This window comes from Nelusetta ayraudi, unplaced genomic scaffold, assembly GCF_046127955.1.
Source record: "Nelusetta ayraudi isolate G7.1 ecotype Tasmania unplaced genomic scaffold, CSIRO-AGI_Nayr_v1 ptg000136l, whole genome shotgun sequence".
NCBI lineage: Eukaryota > Metazoa > Chordata > Actinopteri > Tetraodontiformes > Monacanthidae > Nelusetta > Nelusetta ayraudi.
The window spans coordinates 4,300,723-4,315,161 of record NW_027466186.1 but is presented as its reverse complement, the minus strand read 5'-3'; the positions used below and the strand labels follow the sequence as shown (position 1 = coordinate 4,315,161).

The window sequence follows — 14,439 nt, the reverse complement described above, 5'->3', positions numbered from 1 at the left end:
AGTCCGTCGGGATTGGGATTTAATGTCAGTATATTGACTCGTAGGTGAGTCGTCTCTTCAATGGGAATATACCGAGTGTGGACCGCTGCCATCTGAACTTGGATATCGGAGCTAATCACTGCAATGACCGAGTCCTCGAAACCGCCAACGGGGTAAGAAGTCCTTGAAAAGCAAACGCAAATCGAACAGTTTCAAATTAAGTGTTGCGAACCGACCGAATGTCGACATGCTGTCATTCGAGATGCGTGAAACTCATGAATTATTTCGCAAGCTGTATTTACAGTTTTAACGTGTGTTTTGCGGGTGCGGTTCTCTAATTTTATTTTATTTTTTTTTATTTTTTTTTTGGGGGGGGGGGATCTCTGATGGCTGATTGGACTTGTATTCATTTGAATGGTGGCAAATGCGGCGAGTGTCTATTGGGGGACAGCTAGGAGCCACTGGAAAAGCGGTTTGTTTTTTTGTTTTTGTTTTTTTGGGGGGGCTCAGTCGTCAATGACCTCGCAGAGAGAGAGAGTTCCAGCAGCCACATCAACAATAAGAATAAACAGAGCACAGTGCCCTTGTGTGCGTGTGCGTGTGGATGTGGGTGTATTTGAACGTGAGGCCGGCAGGTTTCAGTTGTTTTAGTTCCCATGCGTTGTTTGCAGCGTCTGTTGTCATCCTCGTAAAGGCAGGCACAATGGGAAGGGTTGTGGTTAGTGGCTCTTGCTTACTCGTGATTAGGGCAGTAACTAGTCAATAAGAAACCCCCAGCCACCCAAATAGACAAACAGCCTCTTCATAGAGTGTACATTTGGAATGCTGGAGTGTCGAGCTGTTACTGCGGGACATCAGGATGAGTCTGTGTTTGCTGGATTTTTAGTTTCACAGCCATGCATTGCTAGTCTTGTCTCCCTCTTGTCGCATCTCCTTTATCAATGCAGCTAGTTGTCAACAGCCGTTTGGGCAGGAAAGAGTTGAGTTAACACTGGCGTTTCCAATGAAGGTCAGTAAGGGTCAAGGGTCACCCTTTTTGCCTGTTGTTTCATGGCTGAGTCAAGCTAAATGGAGAGAATCTCTAACATAGTGTATTAATATCATTTGTAACTTCGGGCCATTGGATCCATGGCTGCTGTTGAAAGGTCTATTCAGGATTGTCATGGGTCGTAAGGTATTTCACTTCTTTAAAATGCAGTGAGGTATTCCCACTAGTTATCACAATGTCATGGACTTACTCTTCAACTCTTTCATAAACTGATTTAGTTTGTTTTTCCCTATAGTTATAAGGTCACTGTTTATGAATGTACAATAGTGCAATGGCAACATACAGATATGAGCTATTTTAGTGTCAATCCTAAAATGACTTCTTTTAATGTATGATTTTCTCTTTCTTTTCTTTTTTTCATAAGAAGTCCTTTTTTTTTCTTTTTTTTTTTTTTACCTCTTGTGTATATTTTCAGTCTAGCACTTGCAGCCTGTGTTATTATGCGCTACTTGGGTGGTAGTTATGGTAATAACCGTGCACCGTAGAGCCACATGTCGCTGAGCACGTCATCAGACCATGTGTCTTGTGTGAAATTATTGACCCTGCTGTCATTGTTGTGGAAGTTAGCTTTCTGCTGTGCTGTTGTTGCGTAGCAATGTCTCAACTGTAAAATCTCTCGCAACTGCGCAGTCAAACATGGGTGTTCCTCAGTAGAAACCACATTTGCGAGACTGTTTGAAAACGACTCAAATGGGGCTAAATAAAGGTTGAGTCTTGTTCTCTGATCTTTCGAGCAATTGTTACCAGATACCCTCAAACACAGTAATTTCAGACCCCCGGAAGCTTTTTAGTCAAATTACAAAGTAGTCCGGGTCACAGCATTAAGGTGTCAGGGAGTCAGACTGCCTCTTCATCCACTCAGTATTTGACATTTGAGTTCATATAAATTCCCTTGACAACTCTCTTTGTGTTGTGCTCTTACTGTCGTCATCACAGAGAGCGTAGCCTCTTCACTGCTGCACAGCCCGCTGCGCACGAGTGTTAAGCACCTGAGCAAGAGTGTGTTCATGGACGGCAGTGAAAAGGCAGCCTGTGCTGAACATTTGTTTTGAGCTGTTAAAAAAAGTAAAAAAATAGATAAATAAATTACAATAATAAACAGTTTTATCTTGATAAAGAGCCTTCAGTGGCCTCCGGGGTTTTATCCCAGATGCGATGTGTTTTTCCATTTATTTGTTAGTGTGGTTCAGTGGCATGTTTCTGTGGTGATGAATAAAAATGCCACAATAGAAAAGAGGAAGCAGACTGCTTTGCTGTGAATATACAAGTTCTCTTTAGATCCCTAGACTCTTGATCCTATTGAAGGGCTCTAAGGAAGTGGGACACAATGGGTGGAGTTCAGTCATAATCGTAATCATCGCCCTGCTGTGAGGCCGATCCATTTATTTCCCTTTATTGTTCAATGATTTGTTTAAAATCTGGATTTTATCTTCAAAGGGCTACTTTAAGATAAAAGAAATTCAAAACTTGGCAGTCCTCTCGTCATTTGCATGTGCTGTCAGTGCTAGCGTTGTTTCTTGCACTGTGTCAAACACCCCCAGCAGAAACTAGACTGGCATATTCCTCACATGAACACCTTTTCAAATGACAAATAATTGTCTGTCGATCTTCATAACAAACCCGGACGCAACTATTGGCTCCCGATGGTGCGCGAACAGAAGTGCTGTATGTGGAAACGGCAACACCCCTCCTGGCTGCAGTGTTCCCTCATTCACCGTCGTGCCTTCCAGAGTAAAATGTCAGGCTCTGGCTTTGCGCGGTGTTCAAATGCCACATACAGTTTCCTAAGATATACTTAGTACTCTTCTATTTCCCACTGATGTACGTAAGCTTCTAAATCCGTTTCCAAAATGGAGTTTTTTTAGATTTTCAAGGTTTGTGCGGTCACTGACTCAGCACCACCAGACCAAGAAACACACTTCTCTTTTCTTTTCCCCTCTTATTTAAAGGTTATTCCGTATTCTCTTATTCCAAGGAGGAAAATGCTTGGCATCTGCGGCCACATCTGGGTAGCAAGGGTTTATTTTTTCAAATGGATTTCTTTTTTTATTCTTTTACGATGGGTTGAATATAACTTATGCAAACTAAGATAGGTGATAGACAACTTGAGTTGGAGGGGCAATACACTATCTGCAACTCATTTGAGAATTTACGAGGCTGTGGCCGCAGTGCTCCCATGGCTGCAGCCCACTTGAACAAGGTACACAGTGACTCCAAAGCTGCTTGTTCCAAAGCTTTTAGTAAATCCTTGACTTTGTGATTTTAATAGGACTGAGTACACATGAGTGCAAGTCTGATTAATGAAACTGGTGGTTGTCAAACATTCTTTCCTTTTTTCTGTGATAATTGGGCCGCCTCTGTATGTTCAGCGGTTTAAGCTGTGGCTTAAATAAATGTCCAGTATATCTGTTTTCCAGTTTCTCTTAATGTTTGATTAGTGTTGCCAGTCGGAATTTGCTCAAAAATTTGATGCAGCTGGTTCAAATCCAACAGTTCTTGGTCTTTAGTACTGGCTCTGGATTTATTTAATTATTTATTTTTACCTCAAAGGGAATATACTGTGGAGACATTTGATCCACGGAGACCAGCTGTATTTATAGACTGTTGTACTGAGAGGACCCCTCAACATAATCAGCCTCGTCGTCTGCTGCTTGCTGACCTCGATCCCCCTGTCTATCTCATAAGGCACTGAACAGATAGTAACAATAATAATAATAATGATAATAATAATAATAATAATGCTTGTGCATCAGTCTTTAGTATCTTCAATGTCTTATTAGTGGGCAGTTGTTGTGGACTCACCATTTATTTCTGGAAGCCTGCGCTCACATGTTAGTCACTGCGGTATGTGGGTTTGTCATGGAGGAAGACAGATAGGCGGCATACTGTAAGTGATTGGGCAGACTCCTCTAACACCTGCTGGCAGGCCATAGCTGTGATACTGCCAGATACAGCCAATGTGAATGAGTGTGATCTGATTTGATTTACTATTTGTTTTTCAAATAGCCAAACAAATCAGGTCACCCTCCTTTTCTGCGGTTCCCCCTCAAAAATTCCGTTCTGGACCTGTTTACATGTACAGCATGTGATTGAGTTGAGGCAAGTGCCTCAAAGTGAATACTGACCATATCAGCAAAAATCTGATATTATTTTTGAGATGTTGCCAAATTATATCCTTGAAAAGTTTTCTTCTAGGAAAAAAAAGATACATTTCCTTTGCCAGTGCATTCAGCATACAGTGCCACATACCAGATGTGGTATGTGGTATAGAAACAACTTTTCAGTTACACAGTGTTACTTAGCTTAATGATGTCTTCATTGGATTTCATCTCATGTGGATCATACTGGTTAGCAGAGGCACGCAATGGTTTTCTTTTTTTTTACAACAGTGACTTTCTTTCTGTAATTTCTTTCTTGTTTTTTTTTTTTTTTTCAAAGGGTCCCAATACCCTGTGTATGCCCGCCCTCCCCACACACACTGACTGTATCTGTTTTTCCTTCCGTCCCCACAGCAGGAGGATTAAACTCCCAGCTTGCCGACTGGACAGCCGACTAATTATCATTTCCTGCTGTTAGGTTCCTGCATTCCGTCTCTCTCTCCTCCCCTTGTTTTGGACTACACCCATCAGATTTGCTCTTGTTTCTCTCCTCACCTTTGAGACTTTTGGTCATCTGAGAGTTGACACAAACATTTCTTATCGCAAGCCTGACACACACAATTAAACGTACACGCCCACGTGCAAAAGCAAAAGAAACAAAAAACAAACCACACCCAAAAAGTGTAATATAATTGAAATACTTGTGGAGCAGTGATGTTTAGAAAACACATTGATGTCGGGTCTTCTCTTGTCCTTTATTTTTTATTAGTTATATCTGAAGTCTAAATGTGCAAAGAGTGCAAAAGTTAGTTGAGGACATTTCAGTAAGTCCATGGAGTACAGGTGTTTGTTCCCCATTTGAGACCATCCTTGCTTTTATTCCCTTTCAAACTTGCGGAAGCTCAAAGAAATAAGATCAGTGGTCTTGGCGTTTTTGTATACAGAGGGCTAAATATATCGCTGTCTACATCAATAATGAGCTGCTCCACTCGAGACTCAGTAAAAAAATGAAATAAAAATACAATCTTTAAAATGAAACCTTTGATTGTTGACTTGACTTGAGATGAATGAGTCTGCAGAAAGGTTACGCAGGTTTTCCCCCCATCGTTTCAGACGGGAGGTGAGTAAGTGTCTCCTGTCATTTTTAGATGAGACATTTTCCAAGATAAATTTATCAAAGATGTTAAAGCGCAAATGTCACAGATCACAAGTGGAAAACATGATGGCAAGAGTCAGGAGTGGTTGTCAGCCCGCTACTGGAATTTTTGGGGGAAAAGCTCCTCCTTGTCATGTTCGAAGACGGAAGGCAAAGTAGATTTATTTGTACAATCAGGCAACGCAAAGTCAAATCCTTCACATACATTCTTGTTCAGGTGCATTTCTTACAAAACAGTGTTCATGGCACAACAACTCACTACTGGGAACCTCGAGCTGATGGTTTGGTCGTTTCTCAGCTCGGACTTGGAAGTTGATTCTGTGGCAGAACAGAGCCCAGCTGCTCCAGCTGGAGCTTGGCAACACATCTTTGCAACAGGTGGGCGAGCAACAGTTGTGGGGCACCACAGTGAAGGCGCTGTTTCACAGCAACATTACGTCTGATTTTGCCACTTGGACTTCTTCACTCTCGCCACTCCTGGAAAGAGAGTCTTTGCTGCCAAAAGCACAAGTGTTGCTTGGTGACCGGTCGCTCTGCCTGAGGACGGTGCTGTTGAAAAGGCCCTGTCCAAAAAACACCTTGCCAGGGACTCAAGCGGCGCAGTTCCAATGTCACAACAAAGAAAATAGTTGAGGCTGAAGCCTCGAGAGAAGGCTAGAAAACAGATGAGTGTTTTGGGTGAGGGTCAGGGAAGCTTCGTTCTGCACCTCCAGGTGAGTTCTGCACCCTGCATCCGGCTGGCCCTTCGCAGAATACACAATCCCAAGGTTGGCTATTGCATTCAATAGGGGAATCTGCTAATTGCTCTCAAAACCAAGATTACAAGCGTTACCCTCATTCATTTTACTTTCAACATCATCTGATACAGAGTAATGCTTGGTTTTATCACTTTACACCCTGAATATAAACACTTGAGGAAAAACAGTTTGCGTTGAGTCCAGACCCACTAATTGATCCCAATGTGTACAAATTCATTTAGCAGCCGAGGAGTGTTTGTCTCTTATCTCCCAAGGGTCATTAGTTACTCAGTCTCCACTGCTGTGGAACAGATTCAAATGAGCTTGTGATGTTGTTTATCAGGTTTTATACTTTTTCCCATTAGATTATTCTGAAACGCCGCAGTTCTTAATTTTCCTTCAAATATGAAATTTGTCAGCAGTTATTGAAAAAAAACAACACATTAAAACACATTTTTATTTGATTTTAAGAACACAAATCTATTTTTGAGGCTGATATGCATTATATATATGTGTATATATATATATATATATGTATATATATATATATATATATATATATATATATATATATATATATACATAGAGGGAGAGAGAGAGAGATACTGTATATCTAGATATAGATATAAATATATACACACCTATTTCTTCTTTATCTTTCTACACAGATACAAACTAAAGACATCAACTATGTGACCAAGATATGTGGATTATTGTGGCAAAAAAAAAAACCTAACTAACTACCCAAGTATGTCATGTTATATATATTTTATATGAGGGGTGGCTATTCTAAATCATCTAAAATATAAAACTTGTTTGAGTTTTCTCACACTTTTTTGTTTAATACACATTCCATATGTGTTCATTCATACATAGTTTTGATGTCTTGAGTGTCAATCTACATTGTAAATAGTCATGCAAATGAACCATTAAATCAGAAGTATCTGTCCAAACTTTATATTACTGTTGCGTACATGTTGTATTAGGAGTTTAGGCCACATTACCGCCGCGGCAAGGCGGGGCTCTCTAACCGCATCCGTGCTCGGTAATATGAGCATCAAGGCGTATGCTTGAAGTAGCAGCCCGCGCCCGTAGCAACTGCAAACACATTCTTTGCCGCTCTCCTGTCACTCCCTGTTGTTGCTCGCTTCTTTTTTTTCGTCCTAACACATTCGCTCCTTCCCTGCCATCGGTGTCTGTTTATCACCCGCTCCTCCGCCTCCGCCGAACTTCCCCTTTTGTGCGTACGCCCGAAAACCTGCCGCAGCTGCTGCCCAAACCGAGAGGCTGCGCTCATCTGCAGTCAAGTGGGGGGTAAAAATAGGTCTCCATGGAGACGCAATCACACCCGAGGGGTATGCTGGCTAACGTAACAGGACGGGGCATGTGAATGGGAGGGCAGTGGCTTCGAAGGTCCGGGATTATTCTCAGCACACGGGATGTGTTACAGGATGTCAAGACTCCACTGTGTGCGCTGCCAAGTGGGACCTAATGTGCGCTTGTGTGTTTTTGAGTCAGTGGGTGTGTTCTACAAGTGGCACTCAGGGATAAACGCGCCTGCTCTGTCGAGGTGCCCGCTCCCTGCCGGCCTCCTGATGAATGCAGTCATCACGAGTTGAGCACAGTAAACACAGTAAACACAACTTGCTCACTGAAGATTGACATGTACACCACCAGTCGAAAGTTTGATACTTGAGATTTAATGGTTTTTCTTTCATTTTCATTACTATTTACAGAGTGCAACTATGTATGAACACATACGGAATATGTATTAACGGCAACACTTCAAATACGCCAACTGGTACTGTTTCATTATGCCAAGTTCAACCCTCCCAATTTAAACAGCTTCCAATTTTCCCAGAATATATTGTCTATCATCATGAATGTGGGCCAATCAGGGCTCTCTCTTTTTTTGGCCAATTAATCTGGCTCACTTGGTTGCCTTCATTAAAGCATAATGGCTCATTGTTTCAGTAATTCTGTGTGTCACCTCTTACGGGTGGGGACACGGTCTGTCTCTATCTCCAGTGTCTGACTTCCTGGTCAACTTGATGACGTTTGTAGCTCTGTTAGTCTCTGTTAATGACACTTTCATTATTCTAATGGTGATTTTTCCTAAGATGAGGCCCATTTGTTTGTCATGTCCCTACATCGTCAGTGTAGATTTCACAGTTAAAGGATTCAGTATTCAGTGTGAGTAGGTTTTGCACTGTGACGCAATTCCATTGTAAATACATTCAGCCTGTATCCTTTCTGCAGGACTATACTTTTGTGCGTTTGCAGTTTCGACATGCAGTAGGAGCTGCATGATATTACAAAAGCGGTTGCGAAGTGCGATAAGTCCGTTGAATGTTTCGACGTGGCTATGACGTAAAACAAAGAATTTAGAAATACTTTCTGCTTTTGGTTTTCTGCCAATGCCAATACAGACCAATGATTCCATCAGCAAGGGATGTTTTAATATCCTGTCAAACATTTTCTATTCCTTTCTCTCCTTCAACATAGACATTAACTTTTTCATTGCGTGCTACGTAGCAGCATCTCGGCCGCTAATAAACTGAAATGCAGTGCAGTTTTTTTTGAGGGGACCTGACAGGACCGGGCAGCACATACAGTAATGGGCATGCGGCTACAAAGACTAATCTGTTTAAGGACCTATAGAACATTGACTGCTAGTTGGACTGAGTAACGGCTCAAACGATTAATAGCAACAGCTGTTGCTGTTGTTAAAAGTCAGCTGTTACACTCACCAATACTCTATTGTATTTACCAAAAGTGACCCTGGACTCTTGGGTGACTTGTTTTTCAGATATGTCTAGTTTAAATCGTCTCCAACCATTTGGTTAATGATAAACATCAATACCACAGACCACATTTTTACTCTCCATGCACCATCATCCCTTGTCTTTATGTAATGATAAACATCAATACCACATACCACATTTTTACTCTCCATGCACCATCATCCCTTATCTTTATGTGGGTGAATTATTTACCACAGAACTGATTGGAAGGATTTCTTTTTTCACTCGTGTCATGATTTCATTTGAAAAATATGTCATCAAATATGTATCAATAAGTAAGGTTTTAGACTTTAATTAGGTGAAAGACTCTGGTCTTGTTTTGATTGTGTTTACACAAGGCTGTGAGTCAGTGAACTGGAATGTGAACGATTGCAAGGAATCATTGACAAGATATGAGTAAAGTCATAAAATTCAGAAAAATGGTAAAAGTTTTGCAGATTTTGTGTGTTTGGTAGATGATTCAAGGAGACAACAGCCCCATTTATTCAAATGCAAAATCAAAACCCACATTCTACACCATGCTATTGTTGTATATTGTTATCGTGACATCAACACCATTGCGTCCTTTTGGCAGCGTCCGCAACGTCTCACAGTCTGATTCCAATGAAATGATAAAAGCAACAGGTTCCTTTTTCTTAGTGCTGTTTAGTCAAGGGAGAAGTGCTGAGTGGCTCTGACGATCCATTAGTAACCTGTGTGTGTGTGTGTGTGTGTGTGTGTGTGTGTGTGTGTGTGTGTGTGTGTGTGTGTGTGTGTGTGTGTGTGTGTGTGTGTGTGTGTGTGTGTGTAAGTAACTCTGTCCCTGCTGAAGGCCAGCGCTTACTGCCACCCAGTGCAAGCACTCTATTACTCCTCTTTCTCTCTGTCTCGGTTTGCACTCACTTATTCGAACCCTGTGGGAGACAAAGTTTTTTTGTTTTTTTTCCCCCTTCTCCCCGAAAGGATTCTTTGTGTGTGTCCAAGAGCGGGGACGGGGTGAGGCAGAGTGACATGTTGTGGCGAAGCAGAGAAAGGGAGAGAAGGATACTGGCAGCCTGTGCAATTGCAGGCTGTGGCCCAGTTCCGACGCTCCACATCACTCTCGTTTGCCTCCGAAAACACAAGAAAACAACTCCACCGGCAGTCTAAAATATTTATCTCCCATTTCCCTTTTCAAATGAAAATGAAACCTCATGTGGCTTATATACAAAATAAGATGTCTAAAAATGTCTCTGTTTTACGTAAGTAAGGTTATTTGTTTTCGTATCACTGGATGACAATTGTAGATGGAATAGGATAGTTATATAGAACCATGTGATGAAATAACTCCTTATGGATTTTGGATTTATTTTGTTTTGTTTTTTTGTCTGTTTGTCTTTGATGACGGCAAGTTATCTGATGTAAGCAGTTCAATGTTTGAAGAAAGGAGCAGGTATTATACGTTTTCTTCACCCTGCTCCTTTCCAATCACTTGATTGGAATGAATACATAAATAAATAAATAAATAAATAAATAAATCTGCCGTGTGCCTTGAAACACACTATTGGTCCGAGTATTTGTTATCGCGGCGCTGATCTGCGACTGCACCGCAGCTCCCGTTAGAATCCCAAGCAGTCAGAGGTTTGAGCAGCAGGCTGGCAGAGTCAGCGCTGCGATGCCTCTGCTGGCAAACACACAGCATTGCATCATGAGTCAATGACACCGTGGGTGAGTCCGAGTCCCGGCTACCTGTTAACGGTTAACTCCAGTCAGGTTAGAGTCCAATATTTTCATGTGCGTGCTAACTTTGCCCACCACTCGTGCTGACAACCTTCAAAGGTTTCTACAGCGCCGGGGCGAGCGCACGTTCCTCTCGCTGTTTAGATCTTCAGGCTGGAATTGGAGGCAGACTGGCATCCAGCTGTTTGGGAGGACTGAACCCACACAAGGTCGGTGTTCAGATGTGATTTTGTATTCATTTTTTAAACTATCAAAACAACTGCTTGTATTGTCTAGGGCTTAGACAGTGGTTTAAAAGTTTGAAACCATTAGTTTGCTGTGCAACGATGCAAGCGTGTTCTCCACTCCAATGTATTTATTGCACAGATGCAGCTGTGGTGATGTTTACGACAGACTTTCGTCTTTGCTGGCAGAACAGATTGTTAACGCTGCGCCGTCCCCGTCGAGCCAAATGCAGGTTATGTGAAGCCAAGGTCAAACGTGGAGATAGCTGCATCTTGTTGTTGTCACGTCCTCGTCACCCATCGAGTCCACACCCAAACTGTGAAAGCTTTTCAGTCTTATCTGTCATTTTATGGCGTTCGCAGTGCTGTTGTGGTCAGACTGGATTATGCAAGCGCGATCCACCCAAGCCAAAACACCTCAGGCCCATCTGTACTCACCCAATCTGTATCATTAGGTATCAGCTGTCCAATCTGGACACGGAGATTAAGAACTTTGTCACTGACACGCGTGTGTCACAATAAGCTGTGTGTGTTGTGTGTCGGCCACGCCACAGCAGAATTAATTCCATTTTGGAAAAGGAGCGTTGATTCAGGAAAATTGTAATTAAGTATTTGAGTCGATTAATTGATTAATAATTAATAAAGATAATAAACAAATAACGATAATAAACGAAGAACGAAACATGTTTTTCGTTCAGGCTGTTACGCAACCAAAATGAAACGTTGCTTAGCCATGAGCGGAGATCAAGAAAAAAGTCATCAGTATTCAGGCTGATGTTCAGGTGCTGGCAGTAAGTTGTGTTCATTTGCTTGTCAAGCTGTGAACAGAGTGAATGCCGGTGGCTCATCCTGAGTAAGCAGAATGAAGGGTAGCGGATAACTTTGTGAAACGGAAAAAAAAAACCCCAACAGCTGTAAATCATATTTTTTATTGTTGTTGTTTTTGTTTTTCTAACTTTTCAGGAGGAGAATGAAGGCGCGTGCCCCACCTCCTCCACAAGCCCCTCAACCTGCCCCACGGCAAATCTTCAGGAACTCAGCGCCGGGTGGGGGAGGGGTGAGCGGCACGGATGCCAAGGAGAACATATTGAGGCCTGCCGTGGATTTACAGCTGAGCCTGCCAGGGGGATACAAGACGTCGGTAACCGAGGATGGCAGGTGAAAGGACGCAGACGGCACACAAGCGCAATTCTTTTTTTCCTGAGTAGTTCACTGACAAAGTTCCTCAGAAAGTCAGAAACGACAGCGTCTTTTGATCGGCGTGTCCCTGACTGATCTTCACTCAGACGTTTGCATTGTTGTCTCTGGCTCTGTTTTTGGTCCCTGAGCGAGTGGGGCCTCGTGTCGGGGTGTCTGCCACGACATCAACACAAGCATTGTCCTCATCGCTGACGGATGACGGATAACCAGCTAATGCTCTCCGTCCCAGTTGAGCTTCTTCCCCTGGGACAGAAATCTGGCCTTTTCCTTCCTCCGTCCTGGTCTTTTAACAGCCACAGACAAACTGGAGGCCACGGGGTCTCTTTGATTTTTCTTGACTCATTAATGGGGAGCGCACTTGTTCTGCGGGCTGCTGCCGTCAAGCTAATGTGAAATTATATTAGCATCCCGCCGCTATGTGGCTGCAAATTGCAAAACAATCAATTAGAGTGACACTTCTAGATTGTCCACATGTAAAATGGTTTAATTTTGGTGGGTAAATGCTTAGAAAAGCTCAAGTAGTATTTTGTTCCCCCGATATAACGGCAAAGGGAAAGTTGCCGACTTGCGTGATGACTTTTTTGTATTCTGGGGACACACCAGACTTAGCCTATTAGTAGCAATAGTAGTAATGGTATAACACTATATTGGTGGCCACAAATGATCGTTTCAGTGGTCATGACCGCATCCATGTGTCCACCATCCGATTTGGCTGAACCCAGAAACCAGTATAATGGAAGCAAACATGGCCAGCTCGTTCAGTTCAATCAAATTCTATTTTGACATGGGTTTAAGACACTGGGAAATAGTCCTGTCTTTAAGTGACATAGATGGCATTACAATCAGTTTATCAACTTTACGTAGGCATCTGAGGACTTTGCGGTTGTTTGGAAGGAAAGCCCATTCAGATATTCTCGACATCGCAATGTTTCTCTGGGATCAATTGGATAAATATGGCATGCTCCATGGATACAAAATGATGTATTTGAAGTGCATTCAGACTGGCTACGTGTCACCACCGTAGAGCACATCCATGCTGTAGAGTCACCTGTCTAGTGTTTTCTCGCGGGATTTCAAAATAAAAATAAAAACAGGGCGGAAAAAAATTTCCACGAAAAACAGGGCGGAAAAAAATGAGCACGAAAAACAGAAATAATTACACTGAAAAACAGATTTTTATTTTTTATTTGCCAAGTGAATGCAATACGCTTCCGTAGCATATAACCTTAAAATCGTGAATTAATATACCTGTTACTTTACATTGAAAAATATTATTTCATAGATAAAGGCTTTGTGTGTGATATGATATATTTGCCAAGACAGGTGGCTCCTCCTGTCTGTATTTCTGTTTTTTGGTTGTTGTTTTTTTTTTTTTAACTCTCTTGCAAGATCTATCTTCATGTGAAACAAAAATGTCACACTATATCCCTGTATCTCTCTGATCGCAGCCCCTTGAAATGAGCTGCCTAAGTAACCTTATCTCACCTCCTACACCCGTTTCTTCACCTTTTGTCTTCTACCTCTCTTGTTTGGTTTTTCTCCTGTCCCTCCCTCCTCCCTTTCACTTTCCCCCCCACCATTCTCTCTCTCTCTCTCGCTCTCTCTCCCCCTGTGTGTCTCTATCTCTCGCTCGCCACCCCAGCAAGGCGCTGATGGACCTGCTGGTGGAGCTGTGCGGCCGCCACCACCTCAACCCCGCGCTGCACACCCTGGAGCTGGTGTCGCCCGAGGGCCGCGCCCTGGCGTTCAAGCCCAACGCGCTGCTGGGCTCCCTGGACGTGGCCAGTGTCCACATCAAGGAGAAGGTCTCAGAGGAGAAGGTGGCGCACAGGCCCGCGCCTAAAGTGCCGGAGGTGAGCGACTCTCGATAGAATAGAATAGAATAGATGTACTTTATTGATTAGATTAGATTAGATTAGGAATTTATTGTCGTTTCTTCAAGTTAAAAACGGGTTAAAACAGGTACATTGAAGTTCTTATGCGTTTCCCTGAGTCACTGTCAAGATACTAATACATAACAAAGTGCCTGTACGTGCAAACGGTGCATAAGGCTACACTCCTAAATACCTTATGCATATTTGCATAAATTCCAAAAATAATAGGGAAAAGGTGATTAAGAGCCAGAAAGGGGCTTTGGGTTATTGATCCCAAATTGAGATGCTATGCTGCTGCATGAGCACTAAAACATACAGCAAACAATACAAAAAAATAATTGCAAATAATTGTTTTTTTTCCAAAGTCAATTCCTGCGTTGATGCTTCGTTGTGTTTCGAAATGGATTATATAACAAAGAAGTCTACTAAAGATATGCCATCTTGATGCTCCACATGTGCCAGTAGCGTGCGTGTGTGAGTGCGTGTGTATAACCTGATGCCCTGTGCAATGTCCGTCCCTCCCCTCTCAATATTTTCTACCTACAATGGCTGGCAGATAACACGGCCAGTAAAACCAGCAAGGGCTCATGCCAAGGTAGGACGCCATTAAACTGAGTCTCA

General features: G+C 42.5%; 1 protein-coding gene across 7 annotated transcripts in view; it reads left to right on the top strand.

Annotated features, from left to right (window-relative positions):
• Positions 1 to 14,439, top strand: part of cobl (cordon-bleu WH2 repeat protein) — a 48,900-nt gene that overhangs the window by 309 nt on the left and 34,152 nt on the right. For 6 of the 7 annotated variants that reach the window (XM_076012458.1, XM_076012459.1, XM_076012461.1 and 3 more), the window contains 3 exons: positions 45 to 152; positions 11,708 to 11,902; positions 13,587 to 13,797. In XM_076012458.1, coding sequence (XP_075868573.1) covers positions 124 to 152; positions 11,708 to 11,902; positions 13,587 to 13,797 — 435 coding nt within the window. In that variant the 5' untranslated portion in view covers positions 45 to 123. Of the gene's footprint in view, positions 1 to 44; positions 153 to 10,573; positions 10,730 to 11,707; positions 11,903 to 13,586; positions 13,798 to 14,439 lie in introns of those variants that run through there. The other variant, XM_076012460.1, reaches the window with a different exon arrangement.